Here is a 19,199-nt window from a genome sequence, read left to right as displayed (position 1 = left end):
CTTTGATATTTAAGGTTTGTAATGTCATATTTAGCATGGTTTAGAATATTATATTTTGAATTTCTAATCGCAATATACAATTATGGTTTTCAATGTAGTATCATTCTATATATGTATATTATTCATTATAAAATATAATAATAATATCATGGCTTCTAATGGAATTAACTTTTTAATAGCAATATATCAACATGTTTTCTAATATTATGTTTTGACTTTCTAAATGCAATATACAATTATGGTTTTCAATTAAATATATTGGTAGAGGATAGTCATGGTGGTTATTGCATTGGTCACTAGCAAGCTTCGTATATGCTTGGCCATCTATAGAGGTTTCTTGATTTTGGGTAATTAACTTACTCTAAAATGAAATAAGACATTCAATATGTTCCTTGTAATATAGATATAAAAAAACATCCAAAGAAAAGTAATTGCACAATGATCTAGTCCAAGAAAACAAGATTTTCCACAAACCAATTAACTCTTCTAGAAAAATTCAACAATTCCAATTTAATAATCCTATCGGCCTCTCTTTGTACCTTTTGGGACAATTGCTAGTTTAAATTTATTTATTAGTAACGTATTTGGTTGATATTTTAGATTATTTAATAAATTCTATTTTTATTAATTACTAATTTTTTCTCTTAAAAAAATTAATTTAATTACTGCGCCACCTAATTTAGAAAGTTCTACCATTCCCATGTTCTTCACGGGCTTTAACGGATAATTTAATAATTTCTACCCTTCCCATATCGTGGGCCTGCTTTACCGACCCGTTAAAGAATTCCTCTCGCCTAGGCTTTTTGACCATATCATTACATTTCACTTCATTTCACTTCTAACTGAAAGTATATAAAGGCATCCCTACAAGGCATGCCTATATCACCAATCGACTTAAGCTCACCGCCTATATCACGAGTTTCATCTTCACGCTCCCGTTTCGCCTAGGCTTTTTGACCCTATCATTCCATTTCACTTCATTTCACTTCTAACTGAAAGTGTATAAAGGCATCCCTACGAGGCCTGCCTATATCACCAATCGACTTAAGCTCACCGCCTATATCACGAGTTTCATCTTCACGCTCCCGTCCAGTTGTATCAGTGTACTAGGTTAGTCGGAAGTGCCATTGATTATGGAACATTTTCACGCTCTTCCTCCAGAATTAACGAGGCAATGTCTTCTAAGGGTGCCATACACATCCCACAATGCCATCGCAGCTGTATGCAAAAGCTGGGAGGCCGTGGTGAAGAGCCCCCATTTCTATGAAGACAGAAGAAAGCTTTGCATTCCCCAGCAGTTTATATGTTTGATAGGGTTCCGAACTTATCATTTTGGATACTTTCTTTTTGATCAAGAATTTGTGATTACTGTGCATGACCCTGTGCAAGGCGCCTGGGAAGAACTCCCTCGCCTTCCTCGTGGAATTCCAGACCGTTTCCGCTGCGTTTGTGTCAATCTGAAGCTTCTTTTGATTGGCGGAAGGAATTCCAACTACGTGGAGAGACAATATAGTGTTTTCATCTTGGATTTCTCATCTGCTAAATGGAGCCGTGGCACATACTGTCCGCTAGAAACAGTCCATGCCGCTTGGTCCGTTTCCTCGGAAGGGCTTGTTTACGTTGCCGGAGGAATGGACCGCAATGATCATGCTGTGCACGGAGCAGCAGTTTACAATGTAGAGAAAGACGAGTGGAAGCTTCTCCCTTGTATGAACCAAAAGTGGGACCATTGCTTTAGCACTTTCATTGACGGGAAATTCACCGTTATTGATGGTCATAGTGCACCATGGGTTAAAAGATCGAAGGCCAATGCCGAAGTTTATGATCCTGAAAAAGGGGCGTGGTACACGCTTCAGGATGTATGGAATGGGCAACACCCTCGACCGTTCCACTTCCCTCATGCGATTGAATGTGTGGGCAATCCTCTCTACCGGTTCAAGACGCGGCAAGGAATGAATATATATGATTCCAAGGCAAACGTTTGGAGGTCAGTGGCTTCTCTTCCACAAACGCTTCGTAAGATTGCGTGTTGTGCAGCGTGGGGTAACGAAATTTTTGTGGGCGTTAATGTTGAGGGAACATACCGTAATGATTTTTTCGGCCCTCTCAGACATTATGCTTTCTATATGTTGAGGCCTTAGTGTATAGAACGTGGAGCAGTAGCATAGGAAATGGTTGGAGAGTGGTGTCCCATTCCCATTAGGAGGCCCCAAGGCCCTGTCGTGGACTATCAACTGCTGTCTGCCGTTACTGTGGAGATCTAAAATTAAAATCACAACGTTTAGCATTTCAGATGAGTCTGTGCCTCTAATTACGCCGTAAGGCGTTCCCTCTAAGAAAGACATCCCTAAAATGTGACGTGTGCGATCCTGAGCCATTGATTCTGTGTGTTAGATGATTGGAGTGTTTTCTGTTGTTCGTTTTATCTGTTTTTCATAGAAAAAAAATGGTTTTTTTCCATGGTAATGGGGCATCAAAGGCCAGGCTTGGCCTGCTGGCGATGAGACTCTTCTGCTGGCCATGAGACTCTTCTGCTGGCCATGAGACTCTTCGCAGAGACTGCTTGCTGGCAAATGAGACTCTTCTGCTGGCGATCAGACTCTTCAATGAGACTCTTCCCAGAGACTCTTCATGTCCTTCTTCCCTACTCTTTGTATCTATTTGAAGGCTATGTGGAAAATCTGATGCATTGTTTTTTCTTATTCTCACCTGCCTCACGAATCGCAAGCTCCTTCGGCCTATCCATGTCCATAGCAACCCTGTGCGCTCCTTGGAGGGATCTGATGTAAAAATTGCTTTCTGCGAAGATTATCAGTGTTGTTTATCCGGCCGGCCTTCACATTTTTCGGTTCGTTCCTCTGCCTATTCTTAACTCCTCTCTGGTTTCCTTGCTATTGTTTATTAATGACCGTCGTTCAACAAAATGTCATTTTCGTTTATTTTACAACTGTCGAATACAAGATACCTAGAATTGTGCCTTAATTGTTTTTTCTATGATCCGAGGCTTAAATCAAGGACTTAAACCCTTTGAAATCCACCTGGAATGAGTACTTGTCACTTCCTATTGTTCACCATTGACTGCTACATGTGAAGCCATGTCATCGCTATGACAACGCCATCGAACATTACTTGAAATCACCAAGTCATTGTTTAAACCACACCACTGCTACTTGATGCCATGTGAAATGTTATGTCAACATTGGAATTTCGTATTGGATCATTTCTGCATAACATGCGTCTGGAAATAGTCTATCTTCAATTTAGTAAACACGTATTGCAGAATTTTATAATTCTAGATCATGTCATGCTCTGTTTTTGCATCGAAATTTACCTGCAATGTAGCAAATTCCAAAGGGTCATCAAATACTCCATAGATTCTCCATAGATTTCAAAAATTTTAGGCAGAGTGAATCATCAAAAGACGAGCAGCGATTCAGACCAACAACCTGGAATAGGTTTTATCAGATCTGTTGTGCTTCTAATGTATAATACAAAACAAGTCTGCATAACATGCGTCTGGAAATAGTCTATCTTCAATTTAGTAAACACGTCTTGCAGAATTTTATAATTCTAGCTCATGTCATGCTCTTTTTTTGCATCGAAATTTACCTGCAATGTAGCAAATTCCAATGGGTCATCAAATACTCCATAGATTCTCTATAGATTTCAAAAATTTTAGGCAGAGTGAATCATCAAAAGATGTGTTTCCTCTAATTCTCAAGTTTAACTGAATTCTGTCATATATATGGATCTTTTATATGTTCTTTAATAATTTTCTTTTTTGCAACCTGACTCTCACATATTGACCTGTGATCAATTCCTATGCAACTGACTATTCTTTCTTCTATTCATTGATTCAATAAAATATCCTTCAAAATATTCTTTGTTGGCCAATATTTCTTTAAGTTACTTTTATACAACCTGAATCTCAGACTTTAGATTTGCACTTTTCGATCTCATCCCCACTTCATAACTCAACAACAAATTTGTTCTCTTCTTTTCAAGGTGGATTCTAATTTATGCACTTATGTTCAATTTTTAGATCTGTCTCTAAATCGCTTCTTTGATATAGTTGTGTCCTTTCCTCCTTATTGTCATCTAACTGCAAAGTGCAATTTCTTGACTGCAATACCTACCTTTTTAATCTTCAACCCCACAAATATCACATTGATAGTTCTTCCTTATATATCCAGTATCAGTTTCTTGTTAACTGTTAAATGTGGTTATTTTGGATTTATTAATAGTCGTTTATTTTACAACTGTCGAATACCAGATACCTAGAATTGTGCCTTAATTGTTTTTTCTATGATCTGAGGCTTAAATAAAGGACTTAAACCCTTTGAAATCCACCTGGAATGAGTACTTGTCACTCCATATTGTTCACCATTGACTGCTACATGTGAAGCCATGTCATCACTATGACAACGCCATCGAACATTACTTGAAATCACCAAGTCATTGTTTAAACCACACCACTGCTACTTGATGCCATGTAAAATGTTATGTCAACATTGGAATTTCATATTGGATCATTTCTGCATAAGATGCGTCTGGAAATAGTCTATCTTCAGTTAGTAAACACGTCTTGCAGAATTTTATAATTCTAGATCATGTCATGCTCTGTTTTTGCATCGAAATTTACCTGCAATGTAGCAAATTCCAAAGGGTCATCAAATACTCCATAGATTTCAAAAATTTTAGGCAGAGTGAATCATCAAGAGACGAGCAGTGATTCAGACCAACAACCTGGAATAGGTTTTATCAGATCTGTTGTGCTTCTAATGTATAATACAAAACAAGTCTGCATAACATGCGTCTGGAAATAGTCTATCTTCAATTTAGTAAACACGTCTTGCAGAATTTTATAATTCTAGCTCATGTCATGCTCTGTTTTTGCATCGAAATTTTCCTGCAATGTAGCAAATTCCAATGGGTCATCAAATACTCCATAGATTCTCCATAGATTTCAAAAATTTTAGGTAGAGTGAATCATCAAAAGACGAGCAGCGATTCAGACCAACAACCTGTGCATGGATTCAAATAGAATTACATGGCAATTGTGCTCAAAAGCCATTGTGAGTTTTATTTAATTTAAACCTTGTGCATGGAGACAACTCCTCGGTGAACCATGTCTATCATTTGGCATTGAACAGCTCCTGATGCAGCCTGTATATATATACACATAACCATCATCCTGATTTCAAAAATCAAGACATGGAAACGTGTTGGGCCCTCAAATGATACATACAGAATCCCTTACAAATGATCATTCAATGATGGCATCCTGCTACTATCATGTTTTAACATCTCAGCATTCAAATACTGGCGATAACAATGAATTGGGTATGTATTGACTATTGAGTACCTCCTCTATTTTGGAGAGATTGAGCTGCAGGGCAGAATTGATCCATGCTAGGAGTTATTTATTAAAATAATAATATATATTTGGTTAAGAAAACTATTTGCTAGGAGTCCAAATAAATCCAAATCTTGCAGCTCGTTTCCACCATTAGTATTAGTTAAAAATCCATTAAACACAGCAATCATTCTATAATGGTAAAGGCATATAGATTTGGCAAACACCGCAATCATTATTAAGGGCACAGGACACATATTCAGTCCCTTGTCTATAAGTTAGATGAAGGAAAATGGCTCTATGAATTTGCTTCCCCACAATGCCTAGACCCTGTCAAGAAAAATGAGGGGGCTTAAACCCTAACAAGAAAAATAATGGGGCTTAGACACTGTCAAAGAAAATGAGGGGCTTGCAACTTTCTCTTCAGCGAACCTCTTATTTGATCAATCAAGAATAATAATGCCCAGAAGTTGTTCTTCAACAGACAGAATTACATACAGAATTACAAATTAGAGTTGTAATTTGAATTGTAATTTTGAATAACTGCTTTTAATTCAATAGAATCATCGCTACATGGTTGAGTTCATAAAAAACATTCACGAGTTCTCTTCAACCAAGGGTCCGTTTAATAAGGTTTCATTGGTGAAAGAACCTTTGTGTGTGTATTATGATTGCATTTATATTCTATCATTTACGTTATTTTGATTGCATTTATATTCTATCATTACGTTATTTTGACTGCATTTATATTTTATTGCTATGTTTATGATTATTTAGTTCAGCGTCCTAAATGCTCGGAGAATTGTTATATAATTATATACTTAATTTAGCATCCACTTCTTCACATTGTTTTCTTGTTGAAATCTTACTAACATGACACGACCTTATATTTTGCAGAAGCAAATGTTGTAATGTTAAATGTAACATATTAATCCTATCTTCTATAACGTTCAACATTATTTTCTGTAACACTTCGCTCTATATCTTATAGCATTTCTTCACCATCTAAATGGTTATTTTGCTTTCAATTATTCTATTTTGATCTCTGAAGTCAGAGGGAGCTTATGAAGCATTTTGAGCTTGAAGAGCGACGGGCACTTGGCTGCCCCGACCAGCTAGACAAAACTAGAATAGTTAGTTCTCTGACAACATTCAATTACATAACAATTAGGAGCTAAATCAATAACTGAAGTATAAGAGAAGAGATTTGATAGCCCATAAGCACTATCAGGTGCAGAAAATAGCAGTAGTGGTGCAATGCCAGCCAACTTGTTAACGCAAAACTGCTTTGTAGAACAAGTGAGGTGGCAACTGGGCCATCAGTAAATGCAGGCAACCCGTTAAGTCACAACAACTTCATACAACAGGGGTGGCACTGGGCAGCCCTCGACTGCAACATCAGATGCAGAATATAGCCGCAATGTAGCCACACCGTTTTCTCGCAACGGCTTCATAGAACGAGAGGGATGGTAACCCCTAACTGCACCATATTAGGTGCAGAATATAGCAGTAATGTATCTAGCCTGTCAGCTTACAACCGCTTCATTATGCCATCTTATATGCCAGAGAGGCAAGAAAGACTAACAAAATAACTACAGAGGCCGGCTCTTAAACAAATACTAATCTCAAGAAACAACCATTAGAACACCACCAACAACATCATCACTAAAATAAACTAAAACCAAAGTAATTGGAAAGATACACCTTCAAAAAAAATGGTTACAAATGCCATCAGATGTATCTATAACATTTCCTTCACGTGAAAACTTATTGATTTCTTTCTTAACATCTTTCTTTCTTAAATTCTTGATGTCCACGAAGTTGAAGCAATGGAGTTTTTCTTTTAGCCTTTGCTTTGTCTTTTATTTTTATTGCATGTTATGAACTAGATAAAAATGAAAATTCAGTTTGTTGTAGTGATAAGCAAGATACTGAAGGAGTCATTCGGTATGATGGAAAAGCTGTAAGTTTTTGGTAGTTTCACGAATATGGTTGCTGATCTCTATTAAGGGAGGAAGAGTAAAGATACATTTTTCTGTTATATATGGTCAAAGAAGTCAAGCAGTTCAGGCAAGCCCTGCACAGACAGATCAATGTATAGTCTTTTCCAATGTTATAAAAGACTTTTTCTTCAAGATATATGTATGAGCACATCCCACACCTAACAGAGAACAGAGAACAGAGCCTTATAAATTTGATTCAAAATTATTTTCTAGTTGAAATAATTTAGTTATATATATGCTTTCTTGATAATTACGCCTTAAGGCGTTCGCCTCTGAAATCAATTCCATGCTTGTCCAACTATCATAACCATGCCCCGTTAGATTATATGTTAGACGATTGAAAAGCGTTTAGCCGTTGGATGCTGCAAAAGTGGTTTGGAAAGAAGTTAAACCCCAACCATCACTCCCGAACGATTTCGACTTCCCGTCTTCCATCGTAGGCAACCGAGGCTCACAGGAGATCTTTCATTTCTCCCGAATGCTTTCAACTTTGCTTCATCGGGAACAGTTTCGATTTTGCCTCGTCGATTGCAAGCAGCAGCTGGCGAGGTAAACCCTTTTGGTATACATTCCATTTTGTGGGTATAAATCTTGTACACAATGGAAATTATGCTGGTGAGGAAATGTTGTCCCATTTGTTTTGCGATCACTGGTCTTCAGAGGAATTTTAAAGATTGCAGGAACATTAATCACAAAAATATTTCCCAGGTTCCTGTATGTGATAAGAAATTTACAATATTATTTTCAAGTTGGTTCTATCTGTCACTAAAAATGTAATGCAAGGCTACGAGATTTTGGGCTTGCTCGGCATGAACCTGCAGCAATCACTGAATGAAATGCATCACCCTTCTCTTCTCCACTTGTAAGTTGAAACAGTTTTCTTCGACTCCGTAGAACCCATTGCTGACTACAATTTGCTTTAAAAACGAAGGCAGCGACTAGCGTCTTGCAGTTTTCTCTGGTTTAGAAATTCAATAGTCGCAGAAAATACATACACATACAAAATGGTAATTCAAAAAGGGGACATGGATAAGTATCAATAACAAAATTACGTTATCCATAGCTTACAGCCCACACTTAAAATGAAAATTTAAACATCTGTAAGGTTAAACCTGTTTCAAAGTTCATGCCATGAAGTGACGACCCTAGAAGGCTCTAAAGTTCTTTCTTGACCTTTTTCAGGTTTTTCCCTTTCTTGCGTTACTTTTAGGAAAGAATTTGGTCCATACCGGTTGAGCTGGTCCAAAGGTTCAGGTCCAGCCAGACTTGAGCCAATTCCAACAAAACCTCGTAATTATGAACCACAGTGGGTGGCAATTGCAAACCTCACAAAGTGTCACGGCTAGCAAATGTCGCTAACAAAATTCTTTGTCAGTACCTAACTAGCGATGAGCTTCACATTTATAATGAAGCTATGAGAAGGATGATCAACTTCCATGATTTGTACGTTCTTTCAATCTTTCTACTCTTTGACATCAATAGTGATGTTTCCTCACTCCAACTGGATATGTTGTAAATGGTTGCAGCAATAAGTCAATAACATGAAGATACATGAAGCATACAGGTTGTTGGGAGCTCGACTATAATAGAAAGAACCATTCAATAATGAAGGTAATACCATAACAATAGGGTTAAATAATTATTTTTCTGGAGATCTCTGGCTGGTGACTGCTTTGCACCTAATAGAGAAAATACTCTAATTACGGCAAGTTCTATTTAGTTGTCTACAAGTGTTGATTTCCACCATAGACACCAGCATTGCAAATTCAGTACATTACAACCAAATCTTTCTCAAATATGTCCGTAGTCAAAAGAATATTTGTGACACTATTTCAGCCTTCCTGCAATTTTCTAAGAGGCTTAAAGGATTCTACCAAGATGGTCGGTGTTTACTGATCCGTATCAAGTCTTTTGCTATAGCCATAACTCCACTTCAAACTTTTGTTGTAGCCATAACTCTCTTTGAAGTTATATGACAGGCCCAAAGCCCCTGTATCTGTTGGAACAAGTTCCCTCATCTAATACTCACATTTAAAACTAGAAGAGAACCATAAATTGTAAGTTGTAAATGCAGCAGACACACACAAGGCACAATTTTTGAAGACCTTCTAAGCGCCTTCGATCCTCAAAGTTATATGCCAATGTACTAGATATGGTCGTCAGCATCCAGATCCTTATCTCCAAGATAACTACTTAATTTTGCAAGCAAGTCCACTATTTTATTGTATGTCCTGGACCACGTTAGATTACAAAGTATTCAATTTTTTTTTAATGAAACCCAAGGCTCCATTTTGCAAATCTGTATCTTTTGGTCCCATATGTTCCAAGTGATATAATCATATATCAAGGCTCGTGACTACCCAATTCCAAAGCTATTCCAAGGCTCGTGACTAATAATATATCAATCATTGCCAATAATTTAGCAACACCTGGTTTTAATTCTAGAGAAATACCGTTCCTCCAACTGTTGTGGTTTCTTTTAGCTGCTTCATCACAAAATTTAAAAATCCGTTTACTTGTTTTTGAATTTCTAATATAGCAGATGCGTTGATTCTCTACTTTTATTGACACGTTTGCTCCAGTTGCAGCATTTTTATCACAATCTACCCCTCATATTCAATCGAGATCCTGTACTTAGTCACATCCAACATTTTGGCCGATATGGGATTTGCAAAGAAGATGCCAATGATTGAAATGTATTTATGAGATCTTGGAAGAAAATCATATTCCTGGCAAGTTGAATTCTCCAAATGATATATTTGCACAGAATATCATCAAGTGATTAATGTTCCACTCTAGGCCAAAAATATTTACTAACCCCACCAGAAGTAGGCATTAGAAGATGCCAGAAACAGATAACAATAAATAGTCCTGGCAACTAAAAGCAGGGATATCAATGAACATGACTTAAAATGATTATCTGGACTTATGTTTATGTTTCATTTTCCTTCAAGTCAGGAATAGTTCCACTATGACCATCCATCTTTGTAAGAATAGAAACTGTCAGCATTCTAGAAAGTAATTTCTTGTGCAGCGATCTTAGATAAAGTTGGTGGTAGAAGTGCAGTAACGACACAAGAAGATTCTTAAAGATCCACAGAGAGCTTCCCTGTCATGTGGTTGACAAGCTAAAGTTGGTGGTAGAAGTGCAGTCACGACACAAGAAGATTCTTAAAGATCCACAGAGAGCTTCCCTGTCATGTGGTTGACAAGCCCGAAGGCCAAGGCCAGCTTCTTCCTCCGGTTCCACAAATTGTTTTCCTTTTGCTCCTCCAAATCATTTAGCACAACATAACCTGCAGCCTTCATCTGCCCAGACAATTTATCTAACATTGCATATATTTCCTGTACTTCTAGTGTGATTTGTCTCCAACATGAAAAGTATGAACTGGTTTACTGATCTCAATCCAACTGCATCCAGGATCCAATTGTCTAAGAAAAACTGCATATAAACTGTAGCCAAGAATTATATTGACCTTATTAATAAAAGTCCTAAAATAGGGGTTAAATACTCACAACGGTCATAGTGGTAAAGCTAGACATTACTTGTCTAAGATTCTATCAGTTTGATTAACAATCAACTTCTCATCTGCCGTGAAGCTATGAGAAGGGCGATCAAGCTTCCTTGTTTTGTATTTCATTTCAATCCATTTGTCTTTAGCATAAGCGATGGTGTATCCACTCTCTGTGGGTATTGTTGAAAGCAGATCAAAGTGTCACGGCTAGCAAATGTCGCTAACAAAATTCTTTGTCAGTACCTGACTAGCGATGAGCTTCGCATTTATAATGAAGCTATGAGAAGGATGATCAACTTCCATGATTTGTACGTTCTTTCAATCTATCTACTCTTTGACATCAATAGTGATGTTTCCTCACTCCAACTGGATATGTTGTAAATGGTTGCAGCAATAAGTCAGTAACATGCAGATACATGAAGCATACAGGTTGTTGGGAGCTCGACTATAATAGAAAGAACCATTCAATAATGAAGGTAATACCATAACAATAGGGTTAAATAATTATTTTTCTGGAGATCTCTGGCTGGTGACTGCTTTGCACCTAACAGAGACAATACTCTAATTACGACAAGTTCTATTTAGTTGTCTACAAGTGTTGATTGCCACCATAGACACCAGCATTGCAAATTCAGTACATTACAACCAAATCTTTCTCAAATATGTCCGTAGTCAAAAGAATATTTGTGACACTATTTCAGCCTTCCTGCAATTTTCTAAGAGGCTTAAAGGATTCTACCAGGATGGTCGGTGTTTACTGATCCGTATCAAGTCTTTTGCTATAGCCATAACTCCACTTCAAACTTTTGTTGTAGCCATAACTCTCTTTGAAGTTATATGACAGGCCCAAAGCCCCTGTATCTGCTGGAACAAGTTCCCTCATCTAATACTCACATTTAAAACTAGAAGAGAACCATAAATTGTAAGTTGTAAATGTAGTAGACACACACAAGGCACAATTTTTGAAGACCTTCTAAGTGCCTTCAATCCTCAAAGTTATATGCCAATGTACTGGATCTGGTCGTCAGCATCCAGATCCCTAGCTCCAAGATAACTACTTAATTTTGCAAGCAAGTCCACTATTTTATTTTATGTCCTGGACCACGTTAGATTACAAAGCATTCAATTTTTTTAATGAAACCCAAGGCTCCATTTTGCAAATCCGTATCTTTTGGTCCCATATGTTCCAAGTGATATAATCATATATCAAGGCTCGTGACTACCCAATTCCAAAGCTATTCCAAGGCTCCTGACTAATCATATATCAATTATTGCCAATAATTTAGCAACACCTGGTTTTAATTCTAGAGAAATATCGTTCCTCCAACTGCTGTGGTTTCTTTTAGCTGCTTCATCACAAAATTTAAAAATCCGTTTACTTGTTTTTGGATTTCTAATATAGAAGATGCCTTGATTTTCTACTTTTATTGACACGTTTGCTCCAGTTGCAGCATTTTTATCACAATCTACCCCTCATATTCAATCCAGATCCTGTACTTAGTCACATCCAGCATTTTGGCCGATATGGGATTTGCAAAGAAGATGGCAATGATTGAAATCTATTTATGAGATCTTGGAAGAAAATCCTACTCCTGACAAGTTGAATTCTCCAAATGATATATTTGCACAGAATATCATCAGGTGATTAATGTTCCACTCCAGGCCAAAAATATTTACTAACCCCACCAGACGTAGGCATTAGCAGATGCCAGAAACAGATAACAATAAATAGTCCTGGCAACTAAAAGCAGGGCTATCAATGAACATGACTTAAAATGATTATCTGGACTTATGTTTATGTTTCATTTTCCTTCAAGTCAGGAATAGTTCCACTATGGCCATCCATCTTTGTAAGAATAGAAACTGTCAGCATTCTAGAAAGTAATTTCTTGTGCAGCGATCTTAGATAAAGTTGGTGGTAGAAGTGCAGTCAGAGGTATATCTGTACAATCTTATCTAGAGAAAAAGAGTTCAGAGGTCAGAGGTATATTTATGTGATATATGAGCTTCCTAAAAAACTACTTCACTGAAGAATGTGAGCTACAAGAAAACCATAATTTCAGTGAAAAATGTGAGCTACAGGAAAACCATAATTTCAGTGAAAAACGTGAGCTAGAAGGTATAGTAGCATCTGGTTATTTTCATGGTTATTTTGTATTGACTTGATTTGGATGCATCAATAATAAGTAAAGTTGATTTGTTTTTATTCCTTATTTTCTAAATGGCACATATCTCATTCTTCTTGAAAGGTAGTGAAAAGGAAACAAATAGATGTAGAGAATAGAGATCTGTTGTGCTGTTATAATTTCCATCATAATTTTTCCATTAGGTAGGTTTGGGAGTCTATGGTTGTTTGATTGCACTTGAAATAAAGTGAGTGAATGTAAAACACCTCATGATTCAGAAAGTTTAAACTGAGCTTTCAATACATTGTTTTTGATGCAGTGCGTAAAGTCAAGATCATGCCAGATATGCCATCCAGATGCAGTTTTCAGTCTTGTAGGTCATCCTTTCTAAATATGGAGTCGCTACGCTCCCGATCTTCAAATTTACAGTCCATAGTTTTCGCTGGATGGGAAGCAATGAGAAAAATTCGTGTTAGACCCCATCCTCCTCTACGTGCCACATATTCTCAACGTGGTCTTGCTTATGTGCAAGCTAGTGCAGAATACATACGAGAGGTGTCTACCCTTATAAAAGCAGGGGCGACATCACTTCGCAACAGCACATCAAATGAAATGACACAAGGTGTGACTTATCTTCTACAACTTTGTAGAGGTTTTAGACCATCTTTGTCCATGTCTGGCTATTAAGAAAAAATATTCAGTCACATAGCACAATTTGAACCTCTATGTTACAGGGATGTAGGTTATTAACAAAATTGTGTTTGTTGATTTCTTTTAATTATCATATAGTTCGGAAAATGCAAATTCTTTCACAATGAAGGTAATACTCTGCATATTATTAAGTAATTGTGTAAATTGAAATGTGTGCAACTTGTATAGACTACAGCAAACACTGTTGCAACCAGAGGAAGAACTCTTGAGAAATGATTATGTAGATACTGCTTGGGAAGGAATTTCTCCTAAGCCAAAGAAAACTATTGGAAAAATTAAGGTTCAAGGTATAGTAGAATCTGATTCTTTCCATGGTTATTTTGTATTATAAAAATGTTTATAATGTACAAACACATATCAAAAACTTAAAAAACAATGAGAATTTTGGTTCTTGAAATTACTTTCCAGGATTGCTTCAGATTGGCATGTTCCAAACTTCTCAATTTTTCCACGGCTGGTACAACAAATCCTTCCACTTTATACCAAGCAAGGACTTCAACAAAAACTTTCCAAACCCTAAATAAGGCATTCACAATGACTATAAACATTAACTAACAAGGCATAACAAAGCATCCCAATGAATTGTCTCCCCAAAAAAGAACAATCTGTCATCACATCAATTGTCCAGCCCACAATTCATCTGTCACAAGTAATTTGCTCAAAAAGGAGACTGAATCAAGGTTCCTATACTCTGTTCCAAGGAACTATGGTACGACTATTCTTCGTACTATAAAAAACCTGAACTCGCACTAGGTAACAAATCTGCTCCTGACTTGTCAGAGGCTGTGTTCCAAGCTCTATGCAAGCTTATCTAGAGAAAAAGAGTTCAAAGGTCAGAGGTATGTTTATGTGATATATGAGCTTCCTAAAAGACTATTTCTCTGAAGAATGTGAGCTACAGGAAAACCATAATTTCAGTGAAAAATGTGAGCTACAGGAAAACCATAATTTCAGTGAAAAATGTGAGCTACAAGGTATAGTAGCATCTGATTCTTTTCATGGTTATTTTGTATTGAATTGATATGGATGCATCAATAATAAGTACAGTTCATTTGTTTTTATTCGTTATTTTCTAAATGGCACATATCTCATTCTTCTTGAAAGGTAGTGAAAAAGAAACAAATAGATGTAGAGAATAGAGACCTATTGTGTTGTTATAATTTCTATCAAAATTTTTCCATTAGGTAGGTTTGGGAGTCATTGTGTTGTTATAATTTCCATCAAAATTTTTCCATTAGGTAGGTTTGGGAGTCTATGGTTGTTTGATTGCAATAAAGCAAGTGAATGTAAAACACCTCATGATTCAGAAAGTTTACACTGAGCTTTCAATACCTTGTTTTTGATGCAGTGCATTAAGTCAAGATCATTCCTTGAAAATAAAAGATGAGTTTAGGTTGAATTTAAAAATAAACGATTCCATAACAAATGGATCGTATATCATTATAATATAAAAACAAGTTATTACTTTAAGACGTGAAAACAATAAATGAATGCCTAAAATGATATGATATGATGCATAACCACATAACAATCATGACCATGATGTAAGATATACTAACTAGTGTCAACATTAATGCAACTGATGACGTTCACCACACTAACCTGCCATATATTTATGGGGCATGTAAATTCATCCATCACAGGAAACAACCAAATAAAGAGCAACCTTAACAATACTATATACTATAATAAAAGACCTTACATTATTTATGACAAACCATTGCATCAGAATTTACAGTGAGATCATGATAATAAGAATGACGTTCACTACACTAACCTTCCATATATTTCTGGTGCATGTAAATTCATCCGTCACAGGAAACAACCAAATAAAGAGCAACCTGGCCAATACTATATAATACAATAAAAGACCTTACATTATTTATGACAAACCATTGCATCAGAATTTACGATGAGATCATGATAATAAGAAACCTATATAGTCTGTATTTCAAAAAGAGTTTCCAAACAGTCTTCTATTGTCAGTGTACTCAAAATACACGAAATGTAACTCAATTTCCATCTCAAACAAAAGTAACACAATTTTCCTCAAAATAAAACAACAGTTTTTTCCTTTAAAAAATAAAGAATTCGTAATAAATGAACAGTGTATAGCATTGAAATAAAAAAGGTTATTTGCGCATCCAATAAATGATTGCTCATGATGCTAAGATATGATGCATAGCAACATAACAATCATGACCATGATCTAAGATAGACTAAGTAATGTCAACATTAATGCAACTCAAGACGTTCACTTCACTAACTTGTCATATATAATGACTTTTAGTGTATATAACTTCATCCATTGCCGGAAACAACCAAATAAAGAGTAGCCTTAACAATTAACCAAATAAAGAGCGGCCTTAACAATACTATATGATACAAAAAAAAGTGCATTATTTATGACAAATCATTGCATTATAAATTACTATAAAAAAGCAACATTTATATTCATAAGACAGTGAAAACATACATAAATAGAACAATGTTCAAGCAGTATATTGCCAAAGTCATAAGGCAGCTTCAACCTATGTAATAGCATGTGCACAATGTGAAAACATAAATTTGAACAAAACAAAATTGTGGAGCAGGTTCATTCTATTATGGAATAACATCACCATCTACATTCTATTATGGAATAACATCACCATTTGCGAAGGAAAAACAAGTTCCATTCCACAGAGGACACGGATTAATGTCTAGTGGTTAGCCAGCCCAAAATCAACAACAGGAAAATAAGACAAAAAGCAAAAAATCAGAAACTGTCAAAACAAAACTATATCACAGGAAGAAGAAGGTCCCCCATGATATAGATATTGTTTTCCCAGAAGATTTCCATAAGGTTGTTTTGTGATCTTGCCTATGTGTTGGATAGAGAAGCCATTTTGAAGTTGCCAGTAAAACTCGATTCTCTTTAGCCATTCAGTTAAAAAAGGATTATTTATGGAAGATTTATTTACATTGCTATGCATTTAAACTTAAATTTCCACCTCTGACCTAGTACAGTTCATGTTTTAGCTTTTTCATCTCATGCCTTAAATTGGATTAAGCTTTAAAATGTTATTAAAATTAAAATGTTATTTAATTAATATTTTTAAATATAAATTTCTCATTTATTTAAAAAATAAAATATTTGCATTCTTCAATTTATGCCTTACGGCGTTTCCTTTGCAACATCTGATGCAAATACTAGTAACATTAGTGCTTTGCAAATCGCAGTTATGGTTGACCTATACCCCGTACATTTGTATTTACTGTTGTTGCCCGGAGTGAATAGAACGAGCCTGGTTGGATAGTTAAAATGACAATGACGTTTTCTTTCGGATTCCTAAAAGTACAGTTAACTCTTTTATTAGTATTATTTTTAAAAAGTTAATTTCAATTTAGTTTTAAGTTTCAAATTTCAAATTAGGACATTGGTAAATAGAGTGTACTAAGGTTTGGTGTGTTTCCGTGGATCTCAAATAGTTTCACCATTTTTTCTCTCAAAATAGATACACTTTCTAAATTGAATTTCATAATTTTTTTTAAATAAATTAAATTTATATATTAATTTATTTCATTTTTGAGCCTATAAGTTTATTTTACAATACAATATAGATGTGTAAGAAGGCTGTATAAGAAATTTACCTATTACGAATTTATTTCATTTTTTGAGCCCATAAATTTATTCAACAACACATTATAGATTTATAAGAAGTTTGTTTAAGAAATCTACCCATTACTAATGTGTAAGATGTTTGTGTAAGAAATCTGTAAAAAGTTTGTGCTTCAGTGCAGTTTGTTCTTCCAGTTCATACATATCTCTTTAAAATAAAAATAAACTATATTCTAAATAGAAAAATAATGTCCAATATAATAAAAAAAAATGAATATGCTTAAAAGTAATTAGAAGTAAAAAAACTGTGCAAGATATTTAAACCTTACACTTTTCAAAAAAAATTCAAGAGGAAATTTAAATAAACTATTTGAAAATCTATGTTAACTAATTTATGTTGATGTCAACTTCATCTATATTTATATAGAAAATATTTTGTTAAAATAAATTATTTTAATATTTGGATGTATATGTTATATAAAATACTTTAATGTTAATTATGTATATATTATATATCATTTAAATTTTTTTATGTATATATCATGAAAAAAAATTTATAGTTAAAAAATTTATTTGGTCCTATGCATACTTTATATAGCATTTAAAAATACAATATAAATAATAGAAAATTACACATTGTATTTTGCACTCTAAAGAAATTACCATATATTTTTCAATTTATCCAAAATAATCAACCATATTTACTAATATATTTCTGCTAATTATATTATTTAATATTATTATCATAAAAATGATACTCAATATATTATAAAATAGAAATTTAAATTAAGTGAAAAAATAATCAGTCATTCTTTGCAATTGACCAATCTAAATTCATCTCATATAACTTAAAATTTATGGTTTCCTTTAAATTTATCTCATATAACTTAAAATTTATGGTTTCCTTTAAATTTACTTAAAATTTATGGTTTCATTTAAATTTACTTAACATAAGAATTTCAGAATTGCCCTCTCCTCATTTAAATGAGTTAAGAACTAAATTTCTAATTAATTTTATTAAAAATCTTTAAATTGTGTAATTAGTTACATCAATATAATTTTTATTTCATTCACACACATTTATGTTGTCATGTCACTTTTAAAATAGAATATGCTGGGGACAATCATTCCATTTTGTTATCTCGTTCTCCAATAGGGAACTTTCATAAAATACCTCATTCAAAGAAAGAAAAGAGAGCTTTTATGTAATACCTCATTGCGAGAGACAAAAAAGTTTCATGATCAATGTGAAGATTAATTGCAATTTGAACTTTATTCCTATATCAAGGGCTTTCCATTGCGAGAGACAAAAAAGTTTCATGATCAATGTGAAGATTAATTGCAATTTGAACTTTATTCCTATATCAAGGGCTTTCCAAATATGACCTTAAATTTAATTGTGTCGTAAGTCTATATTTATATAGGTCAATGTGAATATTGATTGCAAACTTAAGTTCATTGGTGCATCAGGTGGGTTTCCAATACGACTTTGAATTTAAATGAGTCCTAATTATCTATTCTTGTCAGATTAATAGTGCATAAATGGAATCTATATTGGAATGTTTGGATTAGGGCGGCTTCAACCTAACCTCACTAATCAATGCTACAAAGTTTTCAAATACAACTATAAATTGAAGTGAATTTCCAAGTGTTCAATTCTCCTAACATAAGGATCCATCAATGGAGTCCATGATGGAGCACTTGGAGCACTTGGATTATTTCTGTAAATAGAAAAAGTGGGGTAAGGCAATAGTCTCGATATCCACTATGTATCAAAGGATCCATCAATGGAGTCCATGATGGAGCACTTGGATTATTTCTGTAAATAGAAAAAGTGGGGTAAGGCAATAGTCTCGATATCCACTATGTATCAAAGGAAGAGCCTAT

General features: G+C 34.9%; 1 protein-coding gene across 1 annotated transcript; it reads left to right on the top strand.

The window, feature by feature from the left end:
- The first annotated feature begins 1,133 nt into the window (after positions 1-1,133).
- On the top strand, positions 1,134-2,141 carry LOC149253329 (F-box/kelch-repeat protein SKIP20-like). Its single transcript, XM_089454444.1, has one exon. The coding sequence runs from the start codon at positions 1,134-1,136 to the stop codon at positions 2,139-2,141; it is 1,008 nt and encodes a 335-aa protein (XP_089310570.1).
- Positions 2,142-19,199: the final 17,058 nt, after the last annotated feature.

Source organism: Pinus tabuliformis, chromosome 7 (assembly GCF_031772625.1).
Source record: "Pinus tabuliformis cultivar Carrire ecotype Pingquan chromosome 7, CPIR1, whole genome shotgun sequence".
NCBI lineage: Eukaryota > Viridiplantae > Streptophyta > Pinopsida > Pinales > Pinaceae > Pinus > Pinus tabuliformis.
The sequence above is the reverse complement of the archived record's forward strand: the minus strand, read 5'-3'. Positions and strand labels throughout refer to the sequence as shown.

Bases quoted from the DNA above. Each gene is read 5' to 3' on its own strand.
- LOC149253329 (XM_089454444.1), top strand. From the start codon at position 1,134: ATGGAACATTTTCACGCTCTTCCTCCAGAATTAACGAGGCAATGTCTT.